This window comes from Talaromyces proteolyticus, assembly GCF_021365285.1.
Source record: "Talaromyces proteolyticus strain PMI_201 chromosome Unknown BGW36scaffold_6, whole genome shotgun sequence".
NCBI classification, from domain to species: Eukaryota; Fungi; Ascomycota; class Eurotiomycetes; order Eurotiales; family Trichocomaceae; genus Talaromyces; species Talaromyces proteolyticus.
The window spans coordinates 1443804-1459538 of NW_025764282.1; the positions used below are offsets into that span (position 1 = coordinate 1443804).

The 15735-nt window shown below is 47.0% G+C and overlaps 6 protein-coding genes across 6 annotated transcripts; 2 read left to right on the forward strand and 4 right to left on the reverse strand.

Moving 5' to 3' along the window:
* Positions 1 to 616: 616 nt before the first annotated feature.
* On the reverse strand, positions 617 to 3297 carry BGW36DRAFT_169716 (uncharacterized protein). Its single transcript, XM_046209643.1, has 5 exons — positions 2741 to 3297; positions 1930 to 2618; positions 1673 to 1875; positions 1043 to 1609; positions 617 to 985 (listed from the first exon to the last, which is right to left on the reverse strand). The coding sequence occupies exons 1-5, from the start codon at positions 3155 to 3157 to the stop codon at positions 924 to 926; spliced, it is 1938 nt and encodes a 645-aa protein (XP_046072287.1). The 5' UTR covers positions 3158 to 3297; the 3' UTR covers positions 617 to 923.
* Positions 3298 to 3645: 348 nt separating this feature from the next.
* On the forward strand, positions 3646 to 5094 carry BGW36DRAFT_378966 (uncharacterized protein). The gene has a single exon (XM_046216170.1). It carries the CDS (start codon positions 3739 to 3741, stop codon positions 4948 to 4950), a length of 1212 nt encoding a protein of 403 aa, XP_046072288.1. The 5' UTR covers positions 3646 to 3738; the 3' UTR covers positions 4951 to 5094.
* Positions 5095 to 6278: 1184 nt separating this feature from the next.
* BGW36DRAFT_416984 (uncharacterized protein) lies at positions 6279 to 7589 on the forward strand (the record flags this gene model as incomplete). The annotated part of the gene is made up of 3 exons (XM_046219365.1): positions 6279 to 6531; positions 6591 to 7145; positions 7167 to 7589. Exons 1-3 carry the CDS (start codon positions 6388 to 6390, stop codon positions 7587 to 7589), a joined length of 1122 nt encoding a protein of 373 aa, XP_046072289.1. The 5' UTR covers positions 6279 to 6387.
* Positions 7590 to 7638: 49 nt separating this feature from the next.
* BGW36DRAFT_295630 (uncharacterized protein) lies at positions 7639 to 9251 on the reverse strand (the record flags this gene model as incomplete). Its single annotated transcript, XM_046211197.1, has 3 exons — positions 7639 to 8544; positions 8608 to 9110; positions 9188 to 9251. The coding sequence occupies 3 exons, from the start codon at positions 9249 to 9251 to the stop codon at positions 7639 to 7641; spliced, it is 1473 nt and encodes a 490-aa protein (XP_046072290.1).
* A 292-nt stretch (positions 9252 to 9543) lies between these two features.
* Positions 9544 to 11515, reverse strand: BGW36DRAFT_407574 (folylpolyglutamate synthase). Its single transcript, XM_046219048.1, has 5 exons — positions 11463 to 11515; positions 11249 to 11416; positions 10297 to 11192; positions 10078 to 10232; positions 9544 to 10016 (listed from the first exon to the last, which is right to left on the reverse strand). Exons 1-5 carry the CDS (start codon positions 11478 to 11480, stop codon positions 9793 to 9795), a joined length of 1461 nt encoding a protein of 486 aa, XP_046072291.1. The 5' UTR covers positions 11481 to 11515; the 3' UTR covers positions 9544 to 9792.
* Positions 11516 to 12196: 681 nt separating this feature from the next.
* BGW36DRAFT_295786 (putative alpha-ketoglutarate dehydrogenase complex subunit Kgd1) lies at positions 12197 to 15674 on the reverse strand (the record flags this gene model as incomplete). Its single annotated transcript, XM_046211207.1, has 4 exons — positions 12197 to 12735; positions 12791 to 13164; positions 13232 to 15258; positions 15438 to 15674. 4 exons carry the CDS (start codon positions 15672 to 15674, stop codon positions 12197 to 12199), a joined length of 3177 nt encoding a protein of 1058 aa, XP_046072292.1.
* Positions 15675 to 15735: the final 61 nt, after the last annotated feature.

Genomic DNA, 15735 nt, shown 5'->3' on the forward strand with positions numbered 1-15735 from the left:
TCCTCTCATCGTCGTAACATACAGCCATGGCAAAAGAAAAAAAATATGCGTGGCGACGTCAGAAGGCCCAGAACCGCAGAGATTTCTGCCCCACGCGGCGGTTGCGCGGCCACTCACAGCCGCCCGCCTGGATCTATTAATATAGCCTCTTTACCCCAGAGTAGCCCTGGCCAATCACATTGCCTGCACGCACAAGGATGCATGGCCGTGGTGCAGGCTTACCTAACAGATACTCCTCTGCTTTCCCCTTGCGACTGCAGTCGGCTCTGCAGGCCAATCACGGCTCTTCCTAGGAGATCATGCCCTTGAAATGCTTCTTAGCGCGGAGTTAGTGTTGTGGTTACCCCGGATTCTGAAGAACCGGTCTGTCAGCTGACCTTCTTTCTCTTCTTCCTGAGGACATAGTCGGTAGATTGAGTCGCTGGTCTAGTATGACTAATTTAGTAGCTACTACGATGCTGACAGTTTGCGTGTATAGTGTCAGGGACATATGGTGTCACCACTGAAGGCTGCAGATCCCATATCTAGCCACCTAGTTACTCCGTACGTAGTTTGCACACCCCATACATAAAACGAACCTGCAGAAGGATCCGGCTGGGCGAGTCTAGGGAGCTAGCTGGTCGGCGCTAGCAAATCACGCGATCCAAGCTCCAACCTGGTGGCCCAATACCACATACAATGCAATTGTTAATTATTAATGAAGACCGGCTTCCTGCGGCATTCTAGTCACGTGGAGCGTCGTCTAGCTTGTCCTTCTGGGTGAATAATGCAGTTGTATACTGTACAAAGGATTTCTGCGTATGCTTCTATCAATACAACAAATGGATAACATAACTCAACACGGTTAAATATAAACAGCAAATATAACTCCCATGCGTTCATCATCGTAGTAGTGTAGAAGTCGAGACTAGAGCACCTTAACCTTATTTTGCCGCCGTCCGACCACGCTTCATGTTCTCCTTGCAGTCGGTACAATACCATTTCACTAGAGAGAGAGGCCAGATTAGCTTGATAGTCTCATAACTTTCCAGCCCAAACTTACCATTCCGGCCAGGAGGCTTGGTGAGCCCCACACATGACAGGTGGAACCACTCCGTCGGGCAGGCATCATTATCACACGCTACCATCTCCCCAAAGCTGACCTGGTGGCAAAAACAGTATCGAGGCTCGCTCTCATCCTCTTCATCGTCGCCTTCGCGAGATGACTCCTCCTCCTCGGGAACGGCTGCTCGCGGCTTGTATGCCGTAGAGACGCTTCCCGTCTTCTTGTGAACGCGTTTTGATCCGGATTCGGTGTTGTTTCGAGACGATCGTCCCCGTGTTTGAGACTCGGGAAATGTAGAGACAACAGGTGTTGATGTCTTGGAAGATCGTCCTTTCATATGGCCACTGGAAGATGCACTAATTGCCATTGGTTCTGCCGCATTGTTGTCATCCACAACGTTCATCTCAGCACGCTCGCTCTTATCAGTTACCAAGTTGGCTTTGCTGTCGGAAGTCTCCTTTTCAGTATCGGATTGGCGAACAGTGTCTCCGGGGAATACAGGAGGTGTGATCTCTTTGATCGAGCTTTCTCGCGGGAAACTGTTCTTTGAGTCGACTGGTTTGTCTACAAAGAATGCAAAGTTAGAACCGACGCCTCCCCACGTGACCCAAATATTAGATGACTTACTGTTGGCATTCATGCGATTGGACACAGAAGGTGGACGCTGTCGAGAAGCTGCCTGAGAAGCAGGCTGTTGCGCCCTTGACGACTGTGGTCGATTGTTGGAACTAGGTCCCGGACTGGGTGCAGTCCTCGGAGGGTTGAAAGTTCCGACAATGGGGGATGAAACCGCGGATGGTGACCCAACGTTGGATGTAATCGTGTTATTCCTGCATGAAAAATCAGTAAGAGTTGCCTTCAAACATTACAAAACCCTAGCGTACCTCTTGCGGCCGGCTGTAGAAACTGCATTAGTCGCGCGAGGTCTTTTCTTGGCATCAGCGTTCAAGCTGTCCTTGGAAACAGCTCGCCCATTATTTGTAACTGCACTAATGGATCTTTCCATGATCGTTCCGCCGACTTGTACCGGAGCAGGTTTTTCAACGACCTTCCTGCGTTTCGGTGCTTGAGCTGTTATTGCGCTGTCTGCATGGTAAACAGCATTTGCACGAGCCTTGGCTGCACCACCTTTCCGATTTGTTACAGTACGTATGTCATCGGAATCCAATTCGGCATGATTTCGACGTTGTTTGCGGGGGTTTTCGCGCCTTCCGTCGCCTCGATGACTCAACCCCTCCGATTCATGCAGAGCGTGCACAAAGTGAGAAGTAGCAGACGCTGCTTCACGTCGAGGACGTTCATTCCCAGTAGTTGCAGCCTTAGCAGTAGTGCGATTTGTATAGGCCCAATGAGTAAGGCTTCCCAGCCTCGCTTCTTCGCTAACTTCTCCTGAGATGTATGGGAAGATGGTATTGAGACGAAACAACTGATGGTCAAGCTCGTCGTTTGCGTTGGTTAAAACATGGTTTTTCTCGTCCGCCGTCATCATTAAATCCGACAAAGAACGCCTTACACGATCGAAAAGCAGCCTGCGCTCTCTGCTCTCTTGCGATTCGACGTTCTGCAGGTCATTCTGTCCAAACAGCGTTAGCGACCAGTGCTAAAAAAGCCCACCATCATCCAATAAATCAATAAATCCAATATTTGGAATGTAGATCGAATAGTTTCTTTGTAGAAATAGAAAAATGACCTCACCTGAGACACGCCATACTCCCTCACTACCCCGTCCACAATCGGGGCTGGATTCGGCGGATAAGGAACCGGCCGCGATTCCGACGCCGACAAGAGCAGCTGTTGTAAATTATCTTCCAGGGCCCACGCCTTCGCATCGACCTCCTTCAAAAGCGAATTGTGCCGACGAAACTCCCGCGGGAGGGCCGTGATGGCGTCGGTGAAGTGGGTGAGAGCAGGGTAGAGGCCGTGGGGGGTGGTAGGCACTTGAGAAGAGTCGCCAGCTGACGATTGACCGTAGAAATGAAACGAGCGAGCGACTGTCTTGGACGTGCGAGATGGGTTCGTACGGGTCTGGCGAGACATGTTGCGACTGTTTGAAATTTGCGATATCGTGCCAGCTGTAGCGGCGATCGCGACGTTGCTGGCAGCCGAAGCCATACCGCTGGTGAAGCGACTGACGCAAAAAAGGATGAGGTTGTGGTTTTCGAGCTTGCGATACAGGACTTCGTACAAGGCTGCGCGTAAAGAGAGTAGTGAAACAGTATGAAAGCAAGACACAAGTTTGTGGCCCAGTCAGAGCTTCAGACGACGAGCTGAGAAATAGCAGGAACCGCCGATCATTTTGGGAAGGCGGTGATGCGCGTGCGAATTCCGAATACGGCCGGGATCTCCGTATGGCACGTGACTATTAGGATCTTATTCTATAACTAAATATCAGTTAACTGGTGACGCGTGCTGCCACACGCTGTGGCTCTGAAACAAAACCGGAAACGAGAAGGTGGAGAAAGTCTAGAAAAATGGAAGAATAATGGGGAGTATACTCTAATGCATCAGTATTGTGTCGGTTGTAACAATAAAACGGTAATAATACAGTTGCTCCAACGATCTTAGTGCACGAAATTATTTATAGTGTATTGAGATTAGCGTGGTTAACACCGCTCTTTCACGAAGATGTGTAGGCTGGAGGAACTACTTCATTATAAAACCCACCTAATGCTTAGGGATTGTTATTGAAACCAATGTCACAATACTATCTCATTGCTCAGAATGGTCTCCTAACCCTTCACAAACCAGAAAGAGCTCCTCTCATTCTATATTCGGCAGAGGACCACAAATGGGCCTACACTGATATCGATGAGATTCAAGTGGAGGAATTGATAGAAGAACCGGCATCTCCGTGCCGCCTTCAAAACCTAACTACTATCAGACACGTACCACAGAACAGGAAGTGGACACCATCACATCCACCTCTGATCCAGTACAAACTAGGAAACGAGAATGGCATTTTGATTCTCAGAAAGCGCAAGTATATGCATCAGCATATATCTTCACGCCGCGAGGACAATGAATCAACCTTCCATGACGAACAGATAACGAAGAGTTTCAATTCCAAAGGTTCATTCCTAGTACTGCCTCCTGAACTACGAATCCTAATATATCGCCACCTCTTGGTCTGCTATCCCAATGCCGTTCCTCATCCTATCTGCAGTTGCACGTCAAGTTTCCGTATTATCATCAGGAAAGATATCTACAGTGGTTACAGACTCTATCCTCAGATACTTGTGACATGCCGCCAAATCTACTTGGAGGCCTCACCAATCCTTTATAGGGAGAATGTGTTTAACCAGGAGTATTTCTGGCCAAGCACATTGAGAGATCACAGGTTGTATCCTGTACCATTGTCAGACACCTGTCGACTTGGTGAAAAGGCCCAGCTCATATCTCGCATTCGAATCATCCGGCAATATCGCAATATACTGCTTGGTAATGGGCAATTGAAAATCTTTCGAAGCTTCCCCTCACTAGCAGAAGTAAAAGTAGACTTTGACCTCAACGACCCTGTTTCCGAGCTTGACCTTACTACCCTCTGGCGAGAAGTGATGAAATCCCTTAATCGAAGACAACCGAAACTCAAACGGGTGGAGAGCTGTATTCGCCTTCCTTTCGACGATGATTATAGAGAGTGGGGCAAGAATCAGAAAAGCACGTCGCTAGATTTCAGTCTCCATAAGAGGAAAAAAAGAGACATTGAGAAGTGGATGAAAGAAGAGCAGCTATTTGTGGGTCGGCATCTATCTTGGTCATTTGAGACGTTGACTTCCGAATATTGTGGACCGTCCTGCGAAATAACCTTAGTAGTCGATGATATTGAAAATGCAGACCAAGCATCCCGCATACCTGTCAAGGTAGTAAGTGAGTATGAGGAGCGCTTCGGCTACGAAATTATTTGATGACGCGTCGATAGTCCGAGAGGCCTTTGTAGGTTAGGTAGGGGGATAATGGGCTCTCAACGTATTAGCGTCGATACTACTCTATACAGTAATTGCCTAGTCAATATCTATACACCTCAAATTATTGGTGAAGATCATTTCGTGAATGATCGTTGAACACTGAAGCCATTATCGTAGTATCATCTAACGTGACTCACCACCCACCCGACAGTTTTTCTCCGAGCGCGTTTACTATATTGATTTTATACGATTCAAAGCGTTACTATGCCAACAATTCAAATAGAAATTCGATTAATTTAGCTGAGCAAGAAGGCCGAATCTTATTAGGTATTTCCGATTGAAAAGATTGAAAAATTCCTAATATTCATAAAATGGTAACTGTCTATAATCTGCCTCATACGACTCTTCGAGACCGGCTTAAGGAGATTCAATTAATGACTGGAAATGTGCAAATGGACTCAAACTTTCAGAATTTGAAGAGAAAAATGGACACTTGTATAAACTATGTATCGTTGTCAGAATTATCCGGACTAATCAAGAATGAACTAAACTGTATTTGATTTATATGTTCAACATCTATGCATCACACAAATCAGATAAATCAGCTTAATGATCTAGTGAAGAAAATTATGAATGTTTTGGGTATAATTTCCTTCCTCATACTTAGTTTTCTCGATAAATAGCACCAATAAACTCCTTTATTGACTGGCCCTTCTCAGTAAGACGACTATGCAAATCGCATAATGTTCATGGCCGGTGATTGGCCAGAGCCCGTGTGGGGCTGTCTGGATCTGAGCTTATATCGTTCTGCTCCTAAATTGAGCAAGCTCAACAATTTGTTTGCTTTTTTGGCATAGCGGTCAAGCGCTTGAGTGGGGCGCTCCCGATTATCACAATTCGTTGGTTGTACGTGGGTGGAGCAAAGGAGGAGCACCATTCGCCGAGTGCAAGCACTTCAAGTCTCGAAAAATGGACCTAAATGGGCATGGTTGGCCCCATCTGAAAGCTGAATATCAATCTTGGCTTTATAGGAGAGGCAGAGATTAGTTATGCATCAAAGATCAGAGTGCGGTAGATCGATTTAAGGCTTAAAGCTCTCGAAAAATGAACCTAATCAGGCAACTGGTCGCTGTCACCGAAAATGCTCGATTAAAGCATCGAGACATAAATGCGGCGCAAAGTTCACGTCAAGACAGAATTCTTTTAATGTAGAGGGTATTCTACCTTAGATTTGCCGTGGTTGCTAAACTGAATAAGAAAACCTACTCTCAAAAGGAATCAGAGGTGTTGTTGTATGCACAGCATTCTCCTGCACATAAATTTATAATGTCCCATCAACAGCAGTCACACCACAATCGGTTGCTCCAGCCATGGCCCCATACATCTGCAGAAACCGAGTTACCACCCCCATACAGGGAGTATGCTGATAGCACCCGAATGTACGCAGGTCAAAGCACTACTCCGCATGGTCAAAGTGTAAGCAGCGACGAAATAAAGAATGAGGAGACATTCGTCGAGTCTACTCTACAATGGATTCCATCACGGCCATTGTCTCCTCGGGTACAGGGAGAACAACTTGAAGTATGTGCCCCTTCGCAGTATGAGATTTTGATTTTCGGTCCTGACCTGGCACTGTTTAGAAACCCGTTGTCATCCCACGCCTAGATGTGGTAGGTGGTCTAAAGGCCCCTCTTCCGTTTCTTCGTGCATACAGCCCTGTACTACACGCGCACGACATTCATGAGACCGAATTCCTCGCGTTTATTGACAACCTTACGGTTGCTCAGGCTGGATCTCCTGTCTTCCAGGCAATGAATGTCGCTGGGATGGGCGTAGGATATGTACCTCATCATTGGTTTCAATTAGCGGGAATTGGTATCCAGGTGGCTGCTGGGGTAGGGACAGCAGCTGTTGCTACGATTCGCACGAAGAAGTTTCTGGCAGTTTCAAACGAAAAGTTCTTTGCGCCCCGCGGGCTGAAAGTCTCTCTCAAGAAAGACCAAGATGTCGCCTCCATGGTTGGATATCCATTGAGCCAGAGACTGCTATCATCAGCTCAAATTGGGCCGAACACTATCATTGGGATACGTGATCGGCGCATGGCCGTGTTGGCTCCATACATAGCTACGCTGACAACCGATGTACCGCCGCCGACCAAGCAAAGAAATATTCTGGATAGAATAGCTGCTAAACAGGTTGAAAAAGCAACAAAAAAGAAGGAAAAGGATCTCTACAAGGAAGCCTGCAAGTCACAAGCAAACAGTAACTCGAGCAACAGCGATTCGAGTGATAGTGAATCGAGTAGTAGCGACTCTAGTATCGCAAACGTCGATAGTAAAATTGCTAAACTCGATCGTGAAATCCAAACAATCAACCGCAAAGCGGATTCGGAGCTTCTACTACACGGCACTTCCAAATCTGGAAGCATTGAAGACAGGAGGTCCAAGGAACTAGCCAAGGTACAACGGAAGAAAGATAGGTTGGAAAGGAAATTGGTAAGGAGGACGAGGAAGACGGAGAGGAAGACGGAGAGGAAGGCGAGAAAGTCGGCAACCAAAAAACAAGAAAAAGATTCCAAGCTGGAAAAGAAGGTAAATAAGATGGAGTACATAGTTGTCGAACGTCTGCATGTGCAGTAACCATTGTATATCGCGTTTTAACATACGCCGTTTGAATCATAGCTTCCTTTTAGATACCAGTTGCTTTCTTCCCGTTTAGCTGTGGTTGAAGGTCCAGTAAATATTTTGCAGTTGCCCATCTACCACTCTTCCCATCTTGAATTTCCTGTAAAACATCCTGCAGCCATGCACCAATAATCGAATTCGAATTTCCAATAGCGTCGTGTGCCATGCGCAAGGGAAATAATAGGAAAAAACTGCCAGCCCCTTTTCGCATGCTTTCTAGATGGTATTCGATGCTACGACATATAATCAGACCAGCAGCAAGATTTCGATCTGAAAGTTCGGCAGCATTCAGTGCCGACGGGTGATGTAGCTCGCCAGAAAATGCAATTGTTTGCGCTAGCCTTTGTGCCATTATCAAAGTCGCATTGTAAACAATGACCGTGTTGGCATGGTATAATGATTCATACTCTATGATGGTTTCCCACGCTGGTATAGAGAGACCCAAAGCATTTATAACAGTCGGTGTTGTGGGCGGAGCTGGGACCTGACGGCAACAACCTGGGTTCTTCATATTCCAATCCTGCTCCCAGTCAGCGAGTTGGTGTAAGACATGGTCGACTTTAGAGCGCAGATGGCCCCATTTCATAACACGGTAATCGAAGGAATTATTAGAAACTATATCCTCCTTTTCAACAAAGAGTTCGGGAAAATCGGCCAATATATCAACTAAAAACTGCATGCCGGACTTTGCTTGTGGCTCCAGAGACCATGGAATCGATTTCCATTCCGGCTGGGACAGAATAGTACGTCTTCGCAAAAGAATGGAAGCTAGAATAATGCACATTCGTGAATTCTGCAGCATTATTATCTCCGGGTATTTTTTAAACGACTCTGGCCCACGTAGGGCCATGATCTTTTCAAGACCAAGAGCGTGGCTAATCCAGCCATTCTCATTTTCGGATATAAGGAACTTGATCGTATTATCAGAATAATGACACGGTCATCATAACACCAGGGCAGGAGAGGAGGGTACCTCGAATAGCGACATTACCATAATAGATTCGATGAGATCAAACGACGTATAACGCGATGGGTCACCAACAGCCTGACGAAGATATTCAAGGGCAACCCCATACCGACGGAACCCCTGGCTAACTAGCTCCTTTTCCTTGTGCTCCAAGCCAAAGAAGGTCGTGGAAAGTGCGAGAAACGATTTTTGGACCAAGGGCCGATCCACTGTTGATGGGAGGACAACAGGATCATCCACTTCCTGACCCTGCAATAGCCGTGACCGTGTATACTCGACGAAGATGTCATCTGTACATATAGGAAGATGTGCCCCAAGAGTCCAGTCTGATCTCACAAACTCCTTTATCGGCAATAAAGCCGAACGCGTAGTTGCCGAAATATTTGAATCAAGCGATGGTGATAATTTCCTTCGCTGGCGACCATCAAATTGAATAATTGTCATTTCCTGATAGCCCCCGCACTCAAGCTTAGCTTTAGCACACCTCTCACATTTTGGCTTCCTCTCGTCTGTTTTCAGGTTGTCAGCTTTCGCGAAGGCTTTCGAAGAGCATTAAGCTCATCATGAATCAGATAGTGTTTGTTACCGCATTTAACGCGCCGACGACGGCAGTTGTCACAGGCCTTCGATCTTCCTCCGACTCCAACCATCTAGCTGCATATCATTTGAACCACCTACTATCCTTTACAAATACGGCAATCTCAAAATTCAGAGGTGTGCGATATCGACAATAATAATTATTTATAATTATTGATGATTAGATGGTGGAAGACGCGGGTATATCGCGATCCACAGCGACGAGCCGACCAATGGGGGCAGTGCGACTCACTTCTGACGTCAGTAGGGCTGGTAGTTCAACAATACAGTTGATCATTATGGTTTCGGGTTTGGCAATAATATTGACTACTTGATGGCACATTTAGCTCAGAAGAAAAGTTTCGAGCCTGTTGTAGCTACTATTCGTATTCACCTTCTTCCTCTCATTATATATATGTAGCTAAATAGAGAATAATAGGATGCGTACACAAAGCCTGTATACTATGTTACCATATATATCGCGCCTCTACCGGTAAAGCAATTTTGGATACCTTAAACAGCTCTACCACGGACAAAGATTTATGGAGTTAATATTTGTACGCATTGGAACTCTTGATATGCAAACCTCGCTGGACTATAGAGTGGATGGTAAATCTATGGCCGCAGAATGCTACGTGCTCCTCCAACCAGGTGTAAGCTTCCTGTCACAAATACTTGGACTCCACATCGTTCGACACCGATACCTTTTGCAAGCTTTATTGCCCCCTCAATACTCGGCTCAGTGGAAACTGCAGCCTGGGGATCAATATCCTTCCACAGTGAAGCATATATAGCGCAAAGGTCCGGGAAAGGCGTCTCCGGTATTTTAAGGGTTTTATCTAAAAGTTAAATAGTTAGCTCACTGTCTATCTACATACATATGCTATGCTTATCACTTGCCTATTCTCGTAGACCCATCATCTCTCTCCTGGTACGTAGTGAAGATGACATGATCTGGCATTGCGCCGTGCTCCGAAAGAGCATGCGCCAAACATTTCACAAGAGTCACCCCATCACGCCCTTCTGAAAAGTGGCTGAAGATAAGAACCCGATACCTAAACAAGGTGTATCGACGTTATATCAGTTGGCTGACCATTGAGATGAGATGGATGAACTTACCTTTGAGTTTTTAAAGAGTTAGTGTTCTTCGCAAACCATTCCGCTGCTTGTTCGAGGCTTAAAGTATTGTGTGCTCCATCTAAGAACCACAGTAATTCCCCATCTTGTAGAATCTCGAATCTCCCAGCCCATGAGAAATTTTCGACTCCCATGGAAATGTCGTTCGAGTTTAATGAATGCTCAGGTGCCCTGTGTTGCAGAAACGTTTTAGTGAGTTCAAGGGCCAAAGAGCAATTTAACCGCTGTACTGGAACACTAAGTGCCTTGAGGTTCACAGGAAGAGACATATTAGTAGAAATGAAAGTCAATTTTGTCTTCTTTTCCGTTGCACGATTTCGTAAAACTTCAGCAGGACCGGCTTCCTGAGCTACCGAGAGTGCAGGTGCCCCTGCCTTGAAAACCCCGGCTTTATGCCAGGCAATGTTCTCTATTGTAGGACCTAGCTGCGCAATGTGGTCCATACCGAGAGACGTGATCCCAGTCACAACAGGCGCCCGTATCACATTCGTGGCGTCGTATTCTCCACCATGATGAGTCTCAAATATTGCTGCATCAACATCTTCCCTGATAAACGTGTGAAAAGCCAACAAAGCCAGAAACTGTAGGTAGCGGGGCTGTTTTGTAGGTTCTGTATTTTTTTCCACATCATGAGACATGATATTTTCCCACACTTCAAAAAAGTATCGTGTAAAGAGATCCTCCGATATTGGTCGATCATCAATCTGTATTCTATCCCGGATACATTGCAAATCAGGACCTGTATATAAACCGATTCGCTTCGGAAATCCTGTTCTTAGCCCATGTGCGCGAAGAAAAGAACGAGTAAAAGCGCAGGTACTGCCTTTCCCTTTCGTCCCGGCAATATGAATTATATTTAAGTTGTCAACATCCCTGTCCTGGAACTAGGTAAGAACGATCCAGTACTGCAGCGTAGCTCATTGGCCATCCATACTGAGTGTCCTAATCTCTGCAACCACTCCTGCATGCCGAACAAACTGGGTATACCCCTCACTGTTTGGGTACCGCGAGCATTGATTGCATCCTGAGACGTTGAAGAGAGTATCGCAGCTGTTTTCGGTCGTGCTTTTCGTCTTCGCGTCTCTAGGAGCTTGAGTGCATTCTGCATACTATTAGATGAAATATGATACAGATATTTGAACTAGTACCTCGTAGTTACGCTTCATAACGACAGTGTATGAAAATTGGTAGGCTTCAGTACAGGTAGCTGATGAAGAGTCGAGCGAATGGTCAGCCCCCGCTGTTACGCAGTGTTGTGCAAACAAGTCAAACAGTAACTGATCAATTAGCGCTGACTCCCCGAAAAAGGATATGAGCAAACCAATTCCAAAGTTCTACTATGAGCAGATCAAGATGTCTGGATCCATGGAAACTGCCGTTGACAACTTTGGAATAATAATTTACCGCATCACTTTACCCAGGATAAGTTTTACAGAATAGAGAAGAGCTGCGGCCACTTGAAGAGTCGTGAAGCAACAAGCCGATTTCACAATTCGCCCACTTCAAAAATGGAAAGCCTCAAAAGGCTGTCTGGTTATAATGGCAATGCCAGTAACAGACATAAAAAATGACTTGTCACAACACTACATGTATGTGAGGTTTGCGGAGATAAATATATGTATGGTGTATGTTTTGAACAAATTGAAAGCTTCACCACTTGCTAAGAGAGAATCGAGATCGAAAAACAGAAATATGCATTGTTATAACAATAGTTATGCTACCAAGTGTAATAGTAGTCGTAAAAAAAAACAAAAGAAAAAAATGTTACACGGGTTTATAAAATGCCGGACCAATTTGCAGTTTGCATCTTTACATGCAAGACTTGACCGGAGGTATAGCCAACACATCTATACACACAAAGGTACCAAAACATGAATCATCTTCACTCCCCCTTAAGATGCTCCTGGTGGACAGTGAAAGCATCATTGAGCAAATCTTGCTCCTCCTTCACGTGGCTGGCCTTGAGACCTGTAGCCACAGAGGCGCTGGGGGAACGACCGGCGTACATCACGTGACGTCTGTTGTGATGCTCGGTAGCGTTGAGCAGAGTCTCGATACGTGGTTGCACGAAGCTCCATGCACCAGCGTTTAGTGGTTCCTCTTGAGCCCAGACAATGTCCTTGGCGTTAGGGTAGCTGTCCAAGTTCTCCTTCAGCTGAGCCCATGGGAAGGGGTTGAGCTGTTCGACACGGGTAATAGCAGTATTGCGAATGCCATTGCTTTCACGGTACTTGGTCAAAGCAGTGTAGACTTGACCAGAGCACAATACAACGCGCTCGATCTTTTCTGGCTCGTCGATGGTGGAACCGTGTGCTAGATCAGGGATAATCCATTGGAAGTGCGAGTCACCGGTAAATTCCTCGAGATCTGAACGGGCAATAGGGTGACGCAGCAAGGATTTCGAGAAGAAGATGATAAGTGCTAAAAGGGGGTTGTTAGAATAGAGCAAATTCTACATTTGGAATTGGTAACTCACGTTTACGGAACTGTCGGTTGATCTGGCGACGAAGAATGTGGAACAAGTTGGATGGCGAGGTCATGCAGACAACCTGCATGTTGCAGTCTTGGTGCTGACGGTCCAACTTGTCGGGTGATGGGAAGACACGGGGTTCCTCATTACTCAATTGCAACCAACGCTCCATACGACCGGAAGAGTGCTCTGGGCCTTGGCCATCATAACCGTGAGGTAGCGAGACAACAAGACCGGAGCGCTGTAACCACTTGACTTCACCCGAAGCAATGAACTGATCAATGATACATTGTGCGTTGTTGGCGAAATCACCAAATTGAGCCTCCCACATGACGAGGGCATTTGGGGAAGTAAGAGAGTAACCGTATTCAAAACCAAGACTATGGAAATACCATCAGTATCAATGACAAAGTAGCAAGTGAGTAGAGCTGAGATGGCAATACTTACACACCAAACTCACTCAATGAGGAGTTAGAAATAACAAAGGTGCCTTGATCGGGGCTAATGTGTTGCAATGGAGTGTACGTAGCCTCGCTTTCTTGGTCGTGGAGGACGGCGTGACGCTGGGAAAAAGTACCGCGTTCAACATCCTGTCCAGAGACGCGAACATGGTGGCCTTCCTTAACCAATGTACCGAAAGCCAAAGCCTCGGCAGTGGCCCAGTCGATACCCTGGCCGTCATCAACAGTCTTCTTTCTGTTGCCCAAGATACGCTTCAGGTTGCGATGGACATTGAAGCCATCCGGAGCTCCGCCGATCTTGTCACCAATCGACTTGAGGGTCTCAGCATCGACACCAGTGGGTAGATGGGGTAAGACTTCAGTAGCTAACTCCTTTGGACTCTTGAAACCGTTCCATGCAGAAGTCAACCATTCCTTACCAGTAGGTTGATAATCCTTGCTGCGATCGAAGCTATCGTTCAACATACCCCAGACCCACTTCTTATGCTCATCAATATCCTCCTTGGTAAATGTACCTTCGGCGATGAGTTTTTCAACATATGTGTCGAGCTGGTTCTTCTGGGAAGCAATACGCTTGTACATCAGAGGCTGAGTAAACGAAGGCTGGTCAGTCTCGTTGTGACCTTGTTTACGGTAGCAGACAATATCGACGACGACATCACGCTTGAACTCAGCGCGCCAGTCAGCGGCAACCTGGCAAACGTAGTTGACAGCTTCCACATCATCCGCATTGACGTGGAAAACAGGAGCATCAATAGCCTTGGCAATATCCGAGCAGTAAGGGGTAGAGCGGGCGAAACGAGGATCAGTTGTAAATCCAATCTGGTTGTTCACGACAATGTGGACAGTACCACCGGTAGAATAGGCAGGAAGAGAGTGGAAGCCCATAGTTTCATAGACGATACCCTGAGCTGCAAAGGCAGCATCACCGTGCAACAAAACTCCCATAGCGGTGTCAAAGTCCTTCTCATCCTTGTTGTAGTGTTGAATAGCACGAGTCTTACCGAGAACAACAGGGTCCTCGGCTTCAAGATGTGAAGGGTTGGCAACCAGTGAAAGTTGAACACGCTTTCCAGACGGAGTGGGACGCTCGAAGTTCATACCAAGATGGTATTTCACATCACCAGAACCTTCATCCTCAGGCTCAGCAGAACCAGCGAACTCGCTGAAGATGGATTCGTTGGGTTTGCGGACGACGTTGGAGAGCACGTTCAACCGACCACGGTGAGGCATTCCAATAACAATATCCTTAATGCCATAGTCGACACTTCGGTCGATAAGGGCCTTCATACCAGGTACCAAAGTTTCACATCCTTCGAGACCAAAACGTTTGTCGTTGGGGAACTTGGTAGCCAAGAAAGATTCGAAACTTGAACTCCAGATCAGACGATCAAGGATACGGCGCTTCTCATCGACCGAGTATTTGTAAGGCTGTGGGATTTCAAAGCGGTCACGAATCCAGTCACAAGGCTTGCGATCCGGAATGTGAATGTACTCGACACCGTATGAACCACAGTATATTCTTTCACAGGCGCCAATGATCTCACGGAGGGTCATCTTTTTCCGTGAGTCGGTTTCGAAGCGGGGGAGGATACCGGGTCCTAGGGTGAACTCTTGGTCGAGGTCCTTCTCAGTGAATCCATAGTGATCCAACTCTAGCTCTTTCGGGCGGTTGTAACCGAAAGCTTCGGCCTCGCCACGGATGCCTAGAGGGTCAATCTTCGCCTTGTGGTGGCCACGGGCCTGGTAGGCACGGACAAGAAGCTGGACCTTAAGATGGTTTGTCAGATCGTGCCCAGCGGTCGGCATATACTGTGGGACACCGCCGACGGGGGTGGGAACGATGGTGGGAGGGGGCTGAAAAGCCTGAGAGATTGGCATATTGCCATCTTCGATGTTCTTGAAATACGTCTGCCAAGAGATGTGCACACTCGAAGGATCGTTGCGCCATGCAAGGTACATCTCGTCGATGTAGTTGGCAGTATTTCCTTGGAGGAAGCTATCGTTGGGGTCCTAGTTGTCACAAGTCGCCGTCAGCGCGTTGAAGCGCAGGCGAGAATACCAGTCAGTTGATGTCCATTTGTGTACTGCGCTTAGCATGTTTATTCATCGTCACCCTCTTCTTTTTCTTTTTCTTTCTTTCTTCGCGCTCAAACACGCAGCAACGTCTTGGTTTAGGGAATTGAGCTTACCACCCCGCGCGATGTTTCCTCCGCACTTTGGGCATATTCCCTCCGGTGAGCAGCATGGCCAATAACGGCCAGCGGTCTGCGGGCAGTGAGCTGGAAATTTGATCGTGCTCCCGGAGCTGCCAGAGCACCTCGAGACGCTGTCGCAAGAGAGTAGGATCTGCGGCAGGCGGAGCAAGCAGTGCTGCTGCGCAGCAGACTGCTGCCGGCAGCCTTCTTCAAGGTTGTAGCCCTCAGCATGTCTGGTATGGTGTGGAAAGCGACAAAGAGAAAATGTTCAACTGAGCTGGGAAAGCATGTA